This window comes from Loxodonta africana, chromosome 12 (genome assembly GCF_030014295.1).
Source record: "Loxodonta africana isolate mLoxAfr1 chromosome 12, mLoxAfr1.hap2, whole genome shotgun sequence".
Taxonomy (NCBI): domain Eukaryota; kingdom Metazoa; phylum Chordata; class Mammalia; order Proboscidea; family Elephantidae; genus Loxodonta; species Loxodonta africana.
Genome location: NC_087353.1, coordinates 91,505,884 through 91,522,433, shown reverse-complemented (window position 1 = coordinate 91,522,433; position 16,550 = coordinate 91,505,884). Strand labels below are relative to the sequence as shown.

Sequence of the window (16,550 nt, the reverse complement as noted above, 5' to 3'; positions counted from 1 at the left end):
GGAGCTTACAGTATGGGACCCCTAGCCTCATCAGGGAGAGAGAGAGCAAAATAGAAGTCACAGCCCCCCATGATCTAGTCTCGGAAGTGTCTTCGCATCACTTTGGTTGCATTCTGTTAGAAGCATGTCATTGTGTCCAGTCCACACACAAGGGTAGGGGTTACCCAAGTGTGTGTACACCAGGAGGGGGGATCACTGGGAGCTGGTTGGAAGCAGTTACCAGTTTTATATCTCAGAAGTTACCAGTTTATATTCCTGCCAGCAGCAAATGAGAGTCCGTGATGCACCATTTCCTTGATAACACATAGTATCACTTTTTGACAACTTAAGAGTCTGTGGTAGCATTTCATTGTGGATTTTTTAAATTTTTGATGCTTATGTATTTTTCAAGGTGAAATTGACACACATAGTGAAAGGACAGGTTGTGGTTGTATAGATTTGAAGAGGGTTGGTAGATGCACACAGCTCTGTAGTGCAAGCTCTGGGCCTTGTGCGAAGCTCTCTTCTCTGTCTCTGCTCACTCCCACTCAGGGTCGAGGCCTTGAATGCCATTGCCAACCACACCGACACATCTCCAGCCCAGACTTTACTCCTGCATGTCAGACTTAAAATCCATTCAATGCTCAGGATCCCACTTGAGTGTCTGATAAAAAAAAAAAAATGCCATCCAGTCCGTTCCGACACATAGCAACCCTACAGGACAGGATAGATCTGCTCCAAAGGGTTTCCAGGGAGCGGCTGGTGGATTCAAACTTCCAGCCTTTTGGATAGCAGCCGAGCTTTACAACTACTATGCCCTCAGAGCTCCATGGGTGTCTAACAGGGGACTCAGAATTTAATTGTCCAGTGGAGATCCCTGTTTTCTCTCCCAAATGCCTTCCATCTACCGCCTTCCCCATTAATGGCAACATCATTGGTTCATGGCTCATGCAGAAATCCTGCATTCACCCTTGACTCACCTCAGTCTCTTCCCTGTGTCCAGTCCATGAGAGGACCCCTGTTGATTGAACATATATCCAGCATCTCTACTCCTCAGCGCATTTGTCTTCCCAACCTGGTCCAGGCCACCGCCTCACCCAAGTGACCGCAGTAGCCTCTTCACTGGTGTGTCACGTCAGAGTGATCCACTGATGATGAAGTTGGCTCATAGCTGTCATTGTTTTGCTTTGAACATGCCAGTGGCCCCTCATGATGTTGTACTCCTTCATGCTCTCTGGCTCAGGTCCACAGTGACTTACAGTCCTCTGTCTTAAGTCTCTGTCTCCTTCTTCCACACAGAATCAACGCTGTTCGTCGACTTGAGGAAATTCCCCTCCATTCCTAGTTTTCTGAGAGTTTTTATCATGAATGCATGTTGAATTTTGCCAAGTGCTTTTTTCTCTGTCAGTCACTACGACCATGTGATTTTTCTTCTTCAGCCTGTTGACATGCCAGATTACAGGGATGGATGTGTGAATGTTGACCCAGCCTTGAATCCCTGGAATAGATCCCACTTGGTCATGGTGTATACTTTTTAATGTAGCTGAATCCTATTTACTAATATTTTGTTAAGGATTTTTGCATCTATATTCATGGAGGATAAATGGCCTGTCATTTTCTCTTCTTGTACTCTTCATCTGGTTTTGATACCAGGGTAACACTGGCTTTATAGAATATTGGCCAGCATTCCCTCTTCTGTTTCAGAAACAGATCATGTAGCACTGGCATTTATTCTTTAAACTTCTGGGAGAGTCTCCAGTGAAACCATCTGGGTCTGGAGATTTCTTTTTCAGGAGTTTTTAAATTGGGAGTTCAGTTTCCTTATAGGGCTGTTCAAATATCTTTTTCATATGAGTTGTGCGTTGTGGCAGTTTGTGCTTTTCAAGGAATCGGCCTGTTTCCTAAACTGCTTTTTATAGCTTTTATGTTCCCTGCGGATACTTTTGAGTTTGTCATTTGTTTCTTTAAATGTGATAAGCAACGATGTCTTAGGGCCTGCATTTCATATTCCAGCACTGAAGTTTGGGAGGTTGTCTGTGCTGTCTGTTGCATCTCCTGGTTTTATTTCTGCAGTCTCCTTATTTGCATATTCATCTGGCTGTTTTTGCCTCCTTTTTGGTCACCGTTTCTGGAAAACTATTGATGGGCACGTCCAGAGGCCTGGGACAGCTGTGTCCTCATCCAGGAGGGTTTTCATTGGGTCATGCCAGGTGTTGGGGGTACAGCTAACAGGACTTTCTCCAGTTTTGTCCAAGGTTGAGGTCCTAGCCCACCCAGGTTCTTGGCACTTGGCCGCGAATCCCTGTGCAGATCTATGTGGCCCCACAACGGCTCAAAGATGGATTTCTTCTTGTTCTGCAGGACCAAGGTGGGCTTTCCTCCAGTCGGCTACAGATAGGGGTGTGTGAATGTACGTGTGTGCACGTGTGTGTATGTGTATAGGTGTACGTGTGTGAATGCATGCGTGTGTGTGGTGTGTGTGCATGTGCAAGTGGGCACGTGTATGTGTGTATATACATGTTGTTCTGCTCTTGTGTACAGGATGGAGGCAAAGGGTGGGAGCTCTTATCACCTGCTTTTCAGCCCGTTGCTTAGAGCATACAGCCCTTAGGTGGGGAGCCCGGTGGCAGGTGTCCTCAGGCATGCCTGGCTTTGGTGCTTAGCTAACTGCTCACCTCACCAAGCTCTCACTCAGAAATTGGTCTGAGAGGTCCCACTGTCCTTTGAGCTCGCCCATGCTTCTCTGTGTAGATTTCCATACCTGTTACCCAGCCCAGCATCCCTGTTGTTTTCAATAGTAGGGTTGGTCTGAACAACTAATCGATCATTTCCAAAAGCTGAAATTCTGAATGACCTCAGGGGCTTTCTCATACAGTTGGGGGGCTGCCCTGAAGACAGGGAACACACTGTGGCCTCTCGCGGGAGAGGCTTTTCTGAGGGCAGAACCACCAGTTTGTCAGCCCTGCGATGAGTAGGGCTTGGTTCTGCTGCTGTCATCATGGTTCCTTGGGATTAGAGGGCCAAGTGAATGGATGCAGGTGGTGATTTGAGAAGGAAGGCTGCTCTTATTTTCTTCATTCCTAGGTCATCTCACTTTCGCATCAGCAAAGAAGATGAGTATCGTGGGCAGGGCCTGTCTGTGCCCACCCTTTCTCATGGTGCGGCGATGGGCTTGCTGCTCCCTGAGGCAGCATGAAGGCTCCTGGGGCTGGGGTACTCACCTGTATATCCATGGGAACCTCAGAGTGACACAGAGTTGGAGGCTGTATGGATACAGGGTCCTCAAGGATGAGAGTTGGGTCCTATCTGTTTGACTCACAGGCCCCGGGAAGGAGATCAGGACCCCTTCTGCCCACCCCATAGGACTCAGGGATGAGAGCTAGGCCCCGTTCGCCCACCCTACAAGACCTCAGGGTCAGAACTGGGCCCTATCCACCCACCCCATAGGTCTTGGGGACGAGAGCTGGACTCTATCTGCCCCCTGGGCCTTGAGAGCAAGAGGTGAGCCCCGTCCGCCCAACCCCACAGTGCCTTTCGAATGCTGCCTCTGTGATCCCTGCCCAGGCATTGTGGGAACTAGTCCATTCTCCAAGAGGAGTTGGTCACAGTGAGAAGTCAGACTGGAAGGCGGAGGTGTAGCCAACACTTTGGTTACCACAGGGAGAGGAGGGAGGGGCGAGAAGTAACAGGCACTTCGCATGAACATGCATGATTCAGCTGCATTTCCCCCTGAGGAGCCCTCATGTTGGTAGGTGTTTGCATTGGACAGAGCCAGGGCTCTGGTAAGATGGGTCTCACTTTTCTATAACTGCTGGAGCCTCTCCAGGCGCCCTGCAGCTGGTGTCCTGAGATAAAGCTCTTGTTCCCAGACTGGATCCCCCACCCACTAGACAATGGCAAAAATCAGATTAACCCAGAGTGGCTGACTTTCTAACCACACAGAATCGGGTGGGTGTGACACGGGGCGCATGGTGCACTGGCTGCTGGCGTTCACAGCAGACTTGGGGTCTTGACAGCCTTTCAGGGTGTCCTGACCCTGTGCCCTTGGGGCAGCGCTGAGTCCACCTCACCTGACCTTCGGCAGCACTGATGGGGCCAGGCCTGGTCCTAGAGGGCCTTTCTGGGTCTCCCAGCTCTAGCCCTGGCCCACTCGCTCCAACGGTCATGTGTATCCCCACTTCCCTGGGGTCCCTGTTTCTGTGCCCTGAGCCGATTCCCAAAGCTTTTGGGGCTGGCTGACTAGGCCCTGTCCTCTCAGGGGCTATGCCTGTGGGTGATGTGGAGTCAGTCACCCACGAAACATCTGTGCTGAGGACCCCAGGGCAGCACGGAAGCTGCTGCACCCAGGGAGTGGGGGCTGGTGCATGGTGGGTACCATTTCCCCGGGGCAGTGGGGACTGGGGTGTGGTGGGCACCACCTCCTGGGGGAGTGGGGGCTGGGGTGTGGTGGGCATTTCACAGATAGCTCCTCCCTTCTCTCCCTCCCTCCTCCTTCCTTCCTGCCTTCTTCCCTCCTTTCCTTTTCCCTTTCTTCCTCCCTGCCTCCCTTCTTTCCTTCCTCCTGCATTTACTTCACCTTGTTCGTGGTATAAGCTGGGCATCCACTTTCATCTGTCAAAAACCTAGGCACACAGAGTACTGATTAAGCCTGAAGTGAGACGGCCTAGCACCCTGACACTCTCTGCAAAGGGTGCTCACAAACACTTCCCAGCTGATCATTCATTTAGGGAGTGCAAGCTTTTCTTCCCCAGGTCTTGGTAATGATTGATGCAGAAAGCTGGAGCTAGCCACCTCGCACCTAGGTGTCTGACCTGGGCATCTTACCTGGTCTGAAGGAGGGGCCGACAAGTACCTGCTGCCTGCATGTGCATCCACAGGACACTGGGTGTTACTCACCTGTGAGTCTTCAAGGTTTTCCAGGCAGGAAGTAGGCAAGCTCATCACAAATCGAATAGAAATAGCTAAAGTGACATCATAGCATCCTGAGGAATAAAAATGTTGTTTTCAGCGTTTTGAGCAGATTGCCTGGGGACAGCACACAGATGATCACTCTGTCTCCTTCCTGCGTGTGTGTGGTTCTGTGCGAGGGTCAGACGGGGATGCCAGGTCAGGACAATGGACGCAGGCTGCTGAGCCTGACCAGCTGGTGGGCTCAGGTGTCCTCAGCCCCCTGCGATGTACCTGCAATACACCTGTGATATTTACACCTGCGATACCCCTGCCCTTCTTTGTCGTGATCCCTGAGAACGGCATGGTAGATTCAGCTTTACTTTTTACCAAAGCTCCTCTTTAGTTTTAATTTAAAAGCATATCAAAAGACACCCCGGATAATTAGTTTCCCACTGTGGAAAATAAAATAAAACTTGATTTGCTAGGCGTAAGTAAGAAGGGAGCACTTTCATTAGAAGACTTACAGCAAGTGGTAGAGGATGGCTTCCAGGATTCAACCTCTGCGTTTTCAGGCCGTGGTTTGTGGCCGTGCATGTGGGGCAGCAGAATGGGGATCCCAGCTCCCCCTGTGGGGTGAAGCCACTTTAGAGAGCACAGCTGCAGCCACTACGTCCATGGCTCTGCAGTGACTGTACATGTCTGCTGGGGATGGGAAGCCACTGTAGGAAAAATGGCCCGCAGCTTGAGAGATAGTTTATATATTATATAGTTCACCCATTGAATTGTACAGTTCACTGGCATTGAGTGCATTCACAGTGCTGTGCAACCATGATCACTGTCTAGTTGTAGAACTTTTTCATCTACCCAAATGGGAGCCCTGTGTCCATCGAACATATTCTGGGCATTCATACAGTATTTGTCCTTTTGTGCCTAGCTTCTTTCACTCAGCGTCATGTTGTCAAGGTTCATCCATGTCGTGGCATGCATCAGGACTTCATTCCTCCTTATGGCTGAGTAGTATTCCATTGTGTGGATGGGACACGTTGTGTTTGTCTATCACCTGTGGATGGTTACTTGGCTTGTTTCCACCTTTGGGTGTTGTGGATCGTGCTGCAGTAAACCTTCTGGAAGTTCTTGTTTGAACACCTGTTTCCAGGTTTTCTGGGCCTGTGCCTGGGAGTGGAATTGCTTTGCTAACATTGTGCCCCATTTGCTTCCATGTTTGCGTGCATGATTGTGCTCACACGTGCTCGCTCTCTAACTATGTAAATTAATGTATGTATTTGTGTGTGTATCCTTCTCCCTGAACCATCTGAGAGTAGGTTGCACATATCATGCCCGTTTACCTCTAAAGGCTTTAGTGTTTATTTGCTAAGAATAAGCACATTCTTTTATATAATCACAGTGCAGCTGTCATTTGCAGGAATTGTAACATCAGTGCAACACGTCTATCTTCCAAGGTATTCGAGTTCTGTCAATGGACCCAATAAAATCCAGGTGGCATTTTTTCTACTCGTAGCTCAGCCCTCTAGGATCTCATGTTGGTTTGAGTGATTATGTCTCTTTGTTGTTGTTGGGTGCCGTCCAGTCAATTTTTGACTCATAGCGACCCCACGTGACAGAGTAAAACTGTCTCATAGGAATTCCTAGGCTGAAATCTTTACAGGAGCAGATCGCCAGGTCTTTCTCCTGCGGAGCTACTAGGTAGGTTCGAACTGCTAGCCTTTTCGGTTACCAGCTGAACACTTAACCACTGCACCATCAGTGTTTATGTCTCCATGTCTCTAGTTTCCTTTAGTCTGGGACAGCCCTTCACTTTTCTTAGTCTTCTATGACAGTGACCTTTTTGGTGAATCCTGGCCCCCATCCACATTTTGGGTTTTTCTGGTGCTTCCTCCTGATTGGGTTCAGGTTATGCACCCTTAGATCAGGACATCGATGTGATATACTTTGGGCGGGTATCACATCTGGGAGAGCACTGTGTCCGTTTCCCCGCACCATGGATGCTGCAGTCACCCAAGTAAGACTTGTGCGATTATTTTTCCCTGTGTAGTGAATACGCACGCCCTGCACCTCTAGTAGCACCCTCGGGTGGGGCAGCCTTGCACGCTTCTCACCTGCTTGTCTTGGCTGTGAGAGCTGCAGAGCGGTGGCCTTCCAACTCCAGCGCTTCCTCCACCTTTGCTGGTCAGCTGTCAGCAGGACTCCTCACCACTCACTCATTCATTCATTCATTCCTGTGTTTGTTATTTTACTTTGTTTTGCTTATTTATTATTAAAATATATTTATACCTGTTTATCATTGAAATGGACTCATGGTTCTGTTTTTTAGTGTAAATTATAATTTAGCCAGTGGGAGCCCTTCCAGCTAGCCCTGGTGTCCTTTTTCCTTTTGATGTGATCCCATCCTTTTTTGAAGCTTTTCTTGCCTTTTGGCTCCAGGGCTCCTCTTGTACCTTCCTGCCTCACCCTAACCCCCCACTTTGCAAGGTGTCCTGGTTCTGTTTAGAGGGGACTAGTATCAGAGGGCAGGACCTGGGCACCGGCTGGGCCCACAGCACTGACTTCTTTTTTTCTAGACCCTTTGGGCAGACAGAGCTAGGGAATCCATACGAATGTGTGTGTTTACATACACACGTGAATGTGCACATACACATGTCAGGCATTCTCAGTGTACACACACACACTTACACTAGTACACATGCACTGTATGTACACGTATACGCCCACGTACATATTATTGCTCTAAAAATCCTGCGTTTAAAGTGATACCCCGGTTCCCGCCCCTTCCCACAGGCCTCACCTTCAGCCTTCCTCCCCTCTGTGTCTGCACCCCCACACACCACGGGCATCTGCACATTCAGTAATTTGCTCAATTCTTGACATACGCAAGATCGGTTCAGATTGCTTCACCTGCACCACTACGAAGACGAGACCTCTCCGAAGGTTTGCTTGCTGTTCTGCCCCCCACCCCTCCTTCTAAGACTGAAGGTACACAGAGATGCGTTCAGTAAGGTGGATGGTACCTGTCCTTGCCACGGAGGAACACGTGGTCTGGGAGGGAAGGAAGGGCTGTGTCACCCTTGTATAATCAAGAGTTAATTATTAGCACAGAGAAAATGATGGAGTCGCACTCTGCTAATACATGTGTTCTCCTGCGCTCCAGCTATGCCCTTTGAAGCGGTCTGTGGGGTTTAGAAAGCATTAGTGTGCCGTGAGAGCTGGGTTACCAGGAAACAACAAAGCAATTAAAACGCCTTGATTTTATCTTACGGTGTTCCTGCCCAGAATAATTAAATTAGCCCCAGCTCTCAGACGAATGGTTTGCCGAGAGCATGTGCTGGTGTGGGTGGGGCAGGCCGGCACCGGAGTCACAGCCCCTGGGGTTCTGGTCCCTGCTGTCTCACACCCGCCGACTTGCGATGGATCTCAGGGTCAAAGGAGACTTCAGCCGGCGCCCGCTTCTCCCGAGGCTCAGAAAGAACTCGTAGCTTCTTTGTGTCATTTGCCCTCCCCACAGCCCTGGGCCAGCTCAGTGCCTACCAGCAGCCTCTCATTGACCCCAGAGCAGCTCCCCACTGATTTCACAGACCAGGAAACCAGGTCCGAGGGCCATGGCAGGTGCTGCTCTACAGCCCATGCAGCCTGTCCTCTGGCAGCGCAAGCAAGGGTGCCTCTGGCGAGATGGCTGTGTGTGTAGCTAGGAGAAGCAGATGGCACAGGAGGCAGAACAGTGCTCTTGGGTCTGTGGTCTGCCTACATGCGCAGGACGGGCAGGCACTCTGCGACCTTGAGGTGGACCAGGACCTGGGGGAGCCCCTCTGTTCTGCCGGGGAGTGGGCTACCTGAAGAGGCGTGAGCGGCCCTGCCCTCGGCTGGTGGTTTGGGGCCTTGGTCAGATGTGGTTTCCACCCAGTAGCCTAGGAGGGTGTGTCTCTGCCGCCGTTGCGCTTCCTGATGCAGCTGTGGGAGAGAGTCCAGGCCATGGCCTCATTGGACCCTGATGCTCAGGGTGCCCTGTCTCTACACAGCTCCTGTGAGGTGGGGCCTGGCTTGACCGACCCCAGGGGGCCGCCTGCAGAGAGTATCACTGAGGAGGAACGCAGGCTCGGAGCTGGGAGACCAGGCTCACTTCCCGGCAACGCAGTTCACCATTTAAGATTTTGAGCATCAGCTTCTTTATCTGTGTGATGAGGATAACGTGCCCCTTATAGGGGTACATCAGAACTCAATACTGTAATGCACCCCTCATAGGATTACCATCAGGACCTGACACTAGGTCTTGTTCATTCTTGTCCCCATCCTGGGAAGAGTTGGCTGTTAAACATATTGGGTCTCCAGTCTTGGTGTGTCTGTAAAGTGGCCTTCCAGTGCCACTTTGTACTGGGACAGGAACGGTGATGGCATTGGTGGATGCCTTGGTGCCGTTGGGGGTCAGTGGGGGTGCTTCAGTCCAGCACCACACACTGCGATTCAGAACGGAGGCCCTTCTCCTGCTGCCGACGCTGAGGTCGAGGTACTGCACACCTCGAATGCATCTTGTAAAAGTGTCTCTGTTGAGGTTTGAGCCACAGCCGTAGGCTCTGCTCCTGACACGGGTCGCCCCCAGGGCAGCAGCACGGGGGCAAGTTCCTGTCCTACACTTAGACTCACTCTCCTAGGACACAGACATGGTGTTTGTGCTCTTTGTGGATGTGGTGACTTAGGGAAGTGCTCAGGGCAGATGAGGGGGTGCATGGAGGCTCTTCCAAGGGAGCTGCTCCAGCATCTTGATGCTCCCAAGTATGTGCAGGTGAAGGCACCATGTCCTCAGGATGCCTCTCCACGTGGGAACCTTGTCTGACCACTGTGACACCCCGCTGACCACCCGCTTGACCACCTCCATGGATACCCTCACGATCACATGGACACCCCCCAACTGCCCCCATAGACACCCCTGTGACCACCATGACCATGCCTCCGGTGACCACCCTGTGACCACCTCCGAGGCCACCCCCCCATGACCACCATGACCATCACCCGTACTGTCACAGGCCTACCTGCCATGGGAACTGTCCTGAGAAAATCTGTTATTGTCTTGTCCTTGGGTTGAGTCGGGATGTTTATTTAGAAAGCAGGTCTTATGCCAAGGTCAGGGTTGTATAAATGCAAATATTTACTTGGGAGGACACTCTTCTTGGAGATTAGCATCTGTGGTGACTGGGTCAGAGGGGATACGTGTATCCACTGTGGGGGATGTGCGCATCCAGTGGCAGTCTGACCCAGCCTCCTCTCCTCCGAAGCACAACCATGTCCAGCAAGAAAGAAGGGCTCGGGGAGGGAGGGGAAGGGGCTTCTTTTGGATGCACAACGTCATTGCGTTTAGCCCCAGGAACGGGTGAGCCAGTGCGCTGGGCCGTGCAGCGCCAGCAGCGCCCTGCTCCACGGGCTGATTCTGCAGCAGCCTCAGCCCTAGCCAGCCCCGGAGCTCCAGCGGCTGAACACGGCCTCCAGGTGTCAGAAGGGCTCCCTGGCACCCCGAGCTCGTCTGCACGATTGTGCCGTATCCATGATGATCTCTCCCCAAATGTTTTCTCTAAATTGGCTCACCTTTTTCTTTTATTTATAAAGAAAACTTTGTCATTATCATAAATTAAAACAAAACCCAGCATCATAGCTCTAAATGGAATATAGCCATAGAAACTATCGAAACTAAAAATGGGGTTCATGTCTCATCAGCAAGAAAGTTTCCTGTGCTCTCCCAAGGAGACCCTTCCTGAGGCCCCACCCAGGCTATTGTATCTTGGCTAATCGGTGGCAGGCAGCAGGCCCTCTCGGGGGATATGGGAGGCAGCATGAGCAGTCCTTGGGGCCACTAGGGTCAGAACACGCAGCCCTCACAGCTAGTGCCCATGAGCATGGTGCACTGCAAAGCACCACATAGAACTTTCTAGAAAAGGGGAGTCAACGTTTTGCAGACTGGGGCCTGTCCTCAGTCTGTGGTAGAACTTGCTCTGTGGGTTTCACACTGTGAGGAGCAGTTTACACTATAGTCACCATTGCCCACTGCTGTTTTTGTGGGGGCACATTCTATGACCAGACACCCCGACTGCTGTCACTGTCGGGGGGCATTCTGTGGCCAGATGCCCTCACTGCCATCTCTGGGGGCGCACCCTATGACCAGAGACGCTGGAGCCATCCATGGTGGCATTCACTTGACCCCACCTGCCAGCTCTCACAACCTCATACCATGCTAACTTAGCTGCAGAGGCTGTTACACACACACAGCAAGCAAGTTAGCATCTCAGAGCAGGAGGAGGGCATTTCACTAGAGAACCTTGTAACTGACGCAGCTGATTTACACACATCCTGACTCATAAGGTGGGGCAGGGTGACCAGGAGCGCGGCTGCTGACAATCTGAGAGACAAAGAACAATCAGTGTGTACACGAACAAGGGGCCGTTCTCTCTTCCTTTTTAATAGTAAGCTTGTCAGCATGTACATAGTAAGGTACAAACCACAAACATGGAAAATACACTGTTATGCCTCTGAGCGTCTTCTGTCTCCAGACTTTGCTTTTCCCCCAAGATGGCAGATTCATGGTGATTTCATTCAGGCACCTCCTCCCTCCTCTGTCTTTGCTGGTCAGCAGTACCCCTATGACTTAGGGATGCCGATCGTGCGGACAAGAGCAGAGGGCCAGCAGACATTCGGTGGCTCTTTGCCAGGTTCAGATGACCTCCGTGCCAGCCTCTGTGGGTGAAAGCAGCCAGTGGCCAGGCAGTGCAGAGCCGAGAGAGCCTGCATACAATTTCTCTAGTGACTGAGGGTGGCCAGCTGCATGGCCGTGGCCAAGGCACTGCGGAGTCCCAGGGTGCTCGGACCAAGGGGGCAGCAGTAAGTATCACCTGCCCGCCTGCCCACCTGGCCCAGCCACCTGCACATTCCTATTGTGCACAGGTGCATCTTGGGGGAGCCCTCTCGCCCTTCACACTGCACTGCTGAACTTTACATCTGATGGCTCCGTGCTGTCCGGCATCACCGACTTCAGGGCGGCATGGCAGAAACGGTTCAGGGCCGACATGTTTGTCTTCTGCTCGATGTACAGCCTCAGCTTGTCCCTGAAGGTCTCCCCGAGAAAGCTGTAAATGAGGGGGTTCAGGCAGCTGTTGGAGAAGGCCGCAAGGTTGACGATGTGGCCGGTCAGGGGGTAGGCATGGCGGAAAGACTGCTTGCAGGAGGATGCTCCTGGCTGCGGACGCTGCAGCAGGTGCACGCAAATGAAGACATTCTCTGGCAGCCAGCAGATGAAGAAGACGAGGACCACTGCAAAGATCATGCGCAGCGCCTTCTGTCGCCGGGGCCGCAGGCCGCGGTGCCGGTGTGCACCCACAAGCACCCGTGCAATGAGCGAGTAGCAGAGGCCAATGATGGCCAAGGGCACGAGGAAGCCTAGGGTGACCTCCAGCCACTGGACCTCCCTCACGTCGGCAAAGCAGAAACAGGCCTCCTTGGTGTGCTGCAGGTGCACGGCTGTGAAGGGCACCAGCGTGGCTGAGGCCGAGGCCAGCCAGATGAGGCCGCAGCTCAGCCGCGCGTGCTGCTTGGTGCGGAAGAGGCTGGCGCGCATGGCCCGGGCCAGGGCAATGTAGCGGTCGAAGCTCATCCAGGTGAGGAAGAAGATGCTGCTGTACATGTTGATCTGCAGGAAGAGTGACATAAAGGTGCAGAGCACAGTGATGTCGTAGTACTGCTCGTCCAGATTGAACACCTCGATGAGCGAGTCGGCCACCAGGATGAGGTCAGCAGCAGCCAGGTTGATGAAGTATAGGTCAGGGATGGTCATCTTCTCGCGGAAGCTGATGTTTACCACCAGGATCAGGATGTTGCCTACGAAGCCGATGGGGAAGAGGAAGATGGTGTAGAGACAGGAGAGAAAGAGGCCGATGACGTACTGCTGGTGCTCCTGCAGGGCACGGGTGTGGTTCGCCAGGGCCGCACCGTCCAGCAAGCGTGCCTCGCCCAGGTCCATGAGGGTGTCGTTGGGGGTGACAGGCTGTGTGGTGCCCAGATAGCCCTCCATGTCTGTGTCTCTGCACCACGGGACTCTCAGGACTGACCAAAAGGTGCAGAGAAATCCGTCTTAGGCAACAAATCCATCTCTAGAAAGAAAGGTGCTGCTTTTGGAAGCCAGTCAGACGTTTGTGAAATCAAGAAAAACTTGGCACAAGTGGAGTGTGTAACTATCTGGGCTTGTTAATTGCAGGAAGTTGGAAAACTGGATGTGGCGGTTGACATCCCAGTGGAAAGACCTTAGCTGATAGCTGACCATGGTGCCTTCAATGCTCTTTGGTGACCTGTTCCTGGTGACCTCTAGCCGCCTTGTCTGGAGCTGCCCTTCAGGGCTTCCTCGTTGCCTGGGGACCTAGGGGAACATGCAGAAGGGGGTTAGGGCTGGGAATACCTCAGGTGGGTCCATGCAGGGACAGATGGATGAGGGGAGACCGGGGGCTTTGGTGACACTCTCTCAGAGAGAGAGAGACAGTGATCACTGAACTGAAGCAGAAGGACCAAGTGTAGAAAAGACGCCACTCTCTTGAGGGCCCCGTTGCCTCTCAGGCTACATAGGAGCTGGTCAGCAAGCTGCCCTTCTCCTGTGTGGGATGCTTTTAAAAAAGCCAAATAGCAGACTTATGAAGTAACATGGGTATGGGGTATGAAAACCTTAGGAAAAGTACTGTTTGTCTGGAGAGGAAGTATAATGTACCCCATCAGCTGTTGAAAAGAGAAAAAGATAAGAAGGAAAAACCCAGCTTTCTGGAAGATGGTGGATCCAGGGAAGTTCGTGGGAACTGGGGCAGAATCTCTTCTGCTGCAGTAAAATTCTAAAAGAATTTTAGCTCTTTTGCAAATGCTGTATTGAGTTTGGGTGCCGAAAACAAAACTGTCTTCATGATGCAGAATGGAAAAGAGAGAGAATAAGAAATAAAAGTAGTAATTATTTTAGGAAACAATATTTAAAGTCTTATCCAGTGTTGTAATAGCTGATTTTGAAACCTGGAGTATTTTTTAGAATGCTTTTTGTAACCCAGAAGCTGGGTAATGTCAGGGTGGAGGATTTTTGTTAGTTACAGAGGGGTACGGGAAGTGGCAGTTCAGCCCCAGTGGGTGGGGTTCATCAGCTCTGCTGGGATGAGTTTCTTGTCCTTTGGTTTTGCTGTGCTCCCCAGAGTTCCCCATGGAGTCAGCCAGGGGTTCTCAACCTGGGGCAACCGTGACCTCCCAGGGGACACTTGGCAATGTCTGGAGACATTTTTGATGGTCAGGGCCAGGGTGACTGCCTACCAAACACCCCACAAAACACAGCAGAGCCCCAACAACAAGACTGAGCAGCCTGGGGTTGGGAGTACGTGAGTCTGTGAGATTGACGTGATTCGTCTCCTCTGTGGGTTTTCATTTTACCCTCCAACACTACAAAGAGCCACTTGGAAGTGTTGACGTATTAGACTGGAGATTTTTTTTACCTATTGCTTGCAGACACTTCTTGGGGAGAAAAATCACTGCCTTGGTATCAATTATCGCTTTAAAAATATCCAATAACCTTTGCTTAGCTGGAACTGACCAGTGTGATTTTTATTGTTATTTTGCAGTCTTTATTCATCTTTGGTAGGTAATGCTGATAGAACCAGTAAATGTCACTGTTCTCTAGATCTCTTTGCAACGTTTGTATTTAGCCTCTATATGTAACCACTTTTTAAAAACTGCTCAGAGTACTTATTTTGCTCTTTAAATGTAAAAATTTTGGAAAGGATTAGACTACAGTTTTACAGAAAATTAAGACGGTGAGTAAAAGCCCTCAGCATGTATTTGTTCTCTTACCTGTACTTGTTAAGTAAACTACCTGGGCAAAGCCAGTCCTTTATGTCTTCCTTGTACAAGTGGAGCCATTGGATTCTGGGACAAGCACTGTTATTCTGTAATGGTTTAACAGAAGGATGTAGGAACCAAGTATGAAATCTACTTCTGACACAGGGTCCTTGTTAAAGTTGGCCTTGAACTTACAAATAGAAGGCTGAGCATGGAATAGATTTCCTTGGCTTGTCCAGGTCAAGGCAACAAGCCCACGCTCTTGTCAGATCTATTGTATCGTGAAGGACTGTTGATGCCCCAGTTGCCCTACTGCTGGGCAGCATTTTCATTGAAAGGAATACGACTTAGAGCCTGACCACCTTATTTTCTAGAGTGAGATGTATACTTGCTTGAACAGAATATGACAGGCTATTGGATGGTATTATCTTGGCATGTGTTACAAGAGGTGCCTTCACACGGAGTCTCCCTTCTGTGGCCACCCCGAGAATCTCAGAGCACTCGGCTTCCTTAGTGGGGAGCAGTCACCTCCAGCAGTCTTCACGGCCGTGCTGCTGCTCTTACCAGAGGGCACCATGTCCACTCATGACAATAAAGGGGCAGCAGTTAGCCTTAAACTTGTGGCCACTTACATGGAGCTGCCTGCTCTGCCTGCCTGGACCACCTCCCCCAGCACCCATGGACATGACCCAGAGGGGAGGTCACGGCTTACCTGTTTGGTGCCCATCGCCGCTTCGTACTGGCCCCTGGCAGCCCGTGCTCATGGTCATGGGGCCCCAGGCAGCCTTGGGGGGCTTGCCCATGCCAGAATGCAGGTGCATCTGTGGCTTCCCAGCGAGGGGGATCTGGACTGGCGGGTGAACTCAGCCTGTAGGGTGATCCTGGAGCATCTTGGGAACAGCAGGAGGAGAAAGACCCTGGCCGCTGCAGGGAGAGTGGTGTGACAGGCCACCCTCAGAGTGTGATTCTGCTCCTGGGTCTGCACCCTCCCTTCGTGCTGGGGTTTTATAGGCTCCCAGGCCCCTCCCGAGCCTCCTTCAGGGCTGGGCGCCTCCTCTCCTGGCCAGCATTAACCATTTTTTTGCTGGCCCTTTTCTCCTTCACTTTGGCAATGAGTCAGCCCCATTGAGCATGCTTTTACCGGAGTTTCCAGTTTAACTGCGTTTCTTCACCTGCTGGTACAAAACTTTTTTGGGTTTAAAAGGATTGTACTGGGTACTGTTTATCTTTTCGGTAATAACCTATTTGTTGAAACTTAAACATTCTTGCTTCTTTTAGCAACTGACTGATTTTAAAACTAAACACTAGATTTCATAAATTTAGGTAATAGCACATGAGTAACGCACAGAGAATTTAATCTATGAACTTCACAAAGATATTTAAACCTAAGAAGTAACAGCCATTTTTGGCGAGTAAATTGGGTATCAAAGTAGTTTCTCTGCTCTAAACACTAACCTTCGCCCTCCTTTGACTGATGAAAACATCTGCGTGTTGGTGACAGTTCAAGGGCCCACACCCTCCCCTCCCTGCAAGATGCTGGCTTCAGGCATCGGGCAGGCAGAGCTAATGGACCTCCAGGGAGCAACCTCTAGCTGAGCCCAGAGTGTTCCCATGTACCCCACCTGCCGGTGGTTAGAGTGTTGTGGACCGTGGTGGCGGGAGGCTGGAAAGGTGGGGGGGGGGGGCAACAGAGTTGGAGTCCCTACGGGGGGTGGACTTGGGCCAGCTTGGGACCACAGGGCTAGGCTGCCTGCAGCTTGAGCCAAACAGTGCAACTTTTCCAAGAGCTGCCGGCTCCATTGCTCTCAATGGACTTCCCCTGGGTCTCTTCTGCG

At 51.2% G+C, this 16,550-nt stretch overlaps 2 protein-coding genes across 6 annotated transcripts in view; one reads left to right on the top strand and one right to left on the bottom strand.

Annotated features, from left to right (window-relative positions):
* The window catches only part of C12H7orf50 (chromosome 12 C7orf50 homolog), a 120,557-nt gene that overhangs the window by 41,151 nt on the left and 62,856 nt on the right, over positions 1 to 16,550 (top strand). The gene's annotated exons all lie outside the window — the stretch shown is intronic.
* On the bottom strand, positions 11,306 to 16,352 carry GPER1 (G protein-coupled estrogen receptor 1). The gene is made up of 2 exons (XM_010596249.3): positions 15,428 to 16,352; positions 11,306 to 13,273 (listed from the first exon to the last, which is right to left on the bottom strand). Exon 2 carries the CDS (start codon positions 12,929 to 12,931, stop codon positions 11,837 to 11,839), a length of 1,095 nt encoding a protein of 364 aa, XP_010594551.2. The 5' UTR covers positions 12,932 to 13,273; positions 15,428 to 16,352; the 3' UTR covers positions 11,306 to 11,836.